The sequence below is a fragment of the Alligator sinensis genome, unplaced genomic scaffold, assembly GCF_000455745.1.
Source record: "Alligator sinensis unplaced genomic scaffold, ASM45574v1 scaffold1283_1, whole genome shotgun sequence".
NCBI lineage: Eukaryota > Metazoa > Chordata > Crocodylia > Alligatoridae > Alligator > Alligator sinensis.
Window position 1 is genome coordinate 423,230 of NW_005842091.1, and position 2,253 is coordinate 425,482.

The 2,253-nt window shown below is 48.1% G+C and overlaps 1 protein-coding gene across 1 annotated transcript in view; it reads right to left on the reverse strand.

Annotated features, from left to right (window-relative positions):
* The window catches only part of CIAO3 (cytosolic iron-sulfur assembly component 3), a 16,579-nt gene that overhangs the window by 5,919 nt on the left and 8,407 nt on the right, over positions 1 to 2,253 (reverse strand). Inside the window, exon 9 of the mRNA XM_025204642.1 lies at positions 1,256 to 1,393. Coding sequence (XP_025060427.1) covers positions 1,256 to 1,393 — 138 coding nt within the window. The remainder of the gene's footprint in view (positions 1 to 1,255; positions 1,394 to 2,253) is intronic.

The following is a 2,253-nucleotide window of genomic DNA, read 5'->3' on the forward strand; positions in this document are numbered from 1 at the left end:
TGCTGAATTGGAGGTCCCAGCTCTGTCCCCAATCTAAAAGGAAGCATGTTTAAGCTTGAAGATAAATGTTTTCAGGTCTATATAACGCAGATGGCACTTGAGGCATATAGCTTATCAGTGTCTGTGCATTAATTGTTCTGCTGTTCAGAGCCGAGACCCAGAGCCACAACGGGGCATTCTGGTATCCCGACTTTCCTCCCCACTTATGCACTTGTGTTCAAGCTCTGAACTCTGTCCAGCATCCTTCCCGTCAAGCGTGTAGGCCTACTGAGCTCCTCGGGTCAGGCCAGCTTGGGCTATCTGACTGGGGAGCATCACACACTGCAAATACCACTTAGGAGATCTCAGAGTCATCTTAGCATCCCTGGGTAGCGGATGCTCTCACCTGCATGACCGAGTTAGCAAAGACCCTGAGCGAAGAAGCTTTTATGTGAACATTATGGGCTTTCCTGGCTACCCTCTGCCAGCAGGCAAAACAGTGAGGCTGTTTTAAGAAAGAACTATAAATTACAGGTAATCCCACCATGCAAAAATGGATATTGAAGAGCTCAGGTCCCTCCAATAATAAATGGAAAAAATGTCCACAGCAAGGGAATGAGTTGGGTGTTTTCATTATAAGTGTATTTCGAGGTGGTTGAGGATTGCTTCCACTCGGGGGCATTCCATTGAGCTAGAAAATGACGTTAACTCAATATGGCTATACACCATTATAAAACCGTGCACAGGGTACATTTAACAGAGGTTAGCAAGAGTTTCACTTTAGATACAGGCCACCTCAGGCAGAGAAAAAGGCTTACTTGCCTTGCCGGTGGTCTTCCTAGCAACTGGGGGCCAAAACCCAGAAAGAGAACCCAGATGACCCCCACTCATTTAAGCCAGCTGCTGCCAACACCGATGCTAGTGCTAGTGCACCTGCTTTTTAGCGGGTTGGATAAGTGAAAGCGCTTGTGTCCAAGAGTTTTGTCATCCAGACTGCTCTCGAGTGCACCGCAGCCTGAGACGGGGAACGCTGACAGAGCTAAATTAAAGCATGTGGGTGGTGGGGAAAGGGCGAGGAAGTCACGGAGGGAAACGGCTGCACAAACTGGCGGCTGATTTATGGCTAAATTAAATGTGGGAGAAAGCAGCCAATTCCCAGAGCTTGATGCAAAATGTTTAACGTTGGATAAAGAGCTTTTTGGGCAGCGGCGGGATAAGAGCATAAAGAGAACTGCACTGAGAGAGTGCTCTGTGGGCAGCAGCTTTGACTCCTTACTTTAAAGGCTTATACTGCACTTCAGCCACTTCAATCCCAAAGAGGTCCTTGGCTGCATATCTGTAGATGTGCTCCAGGTAGCCGCCGGACCCGCCTCCAGAATGGCCAAGCAGCTCCTCTTCTGCCGTGCCGCTAAACCTAGGGCACAGGGAGGGTAAAGAAGGTAACCTCATGGCTTTGTTGAATACAGCAGCTGGTGCACACTGGTTAGTACAAGCCTGACCCCAAATCCTCCACAGATGCAACCACTTTGTCTTGGATGTTGGGACCTGTCCCAAAAAACACTTATGCTGGGGAAGTCTGGGACAGCTGAAAAGCATAGAAAGGAGAGATTTCAGCCATCACTTCTGGCCACCTGGTCCATCCCCCCCCCACGCCTAACCGCACAACTTCTAGGAAGTCAAGGAATGAAAGGAATGAGCTGAAGTCACTTGACCTTTACTTTAGGCTCTCCTAAAAGCTTGCAAGCTAAAGGGCAACACTTGCACACGGTCTTAAATGGATCAAGGAAAACGCTGCAATTCAGCCACCCCATAAACAGTTTCATCCTGATGATCTGCTGCAACACAACTGGTCATTCAGCTGTTCCTTCTGGACAAGAGCTCCCAAAATGTAAGCCACAACAATGGCTTTTGTTATAAGATGATAATCAGCTGAGGGATGTGTTTATAACCTTCCTGAACAGCGTGACATTGGCATTCTGCTGCTCACAGCTGCTTGATTTCAGGTCAAATCTAAGATGTCTTTTACAGATCAAAAAATCTCACTCCTAGAAGCACTGCACGACGCAGCGTTGCACCCTGCAATCATCTTTGGGGCCTATTTTTAACTCGGTTCTTGTTTACAGGAACTGAGATTCATTAATAAGTGCTTCAGTGTGTCTGGCCTCACGTACCGCTGCTCTCTGAAAAGGAGTTTGCCGGTAAGTCGCAGCCCCGGGCTAATGCAAACGGTTCCACCAGCAAAGCCGTAGGATGTTTGGCATTTGAACCTCATTC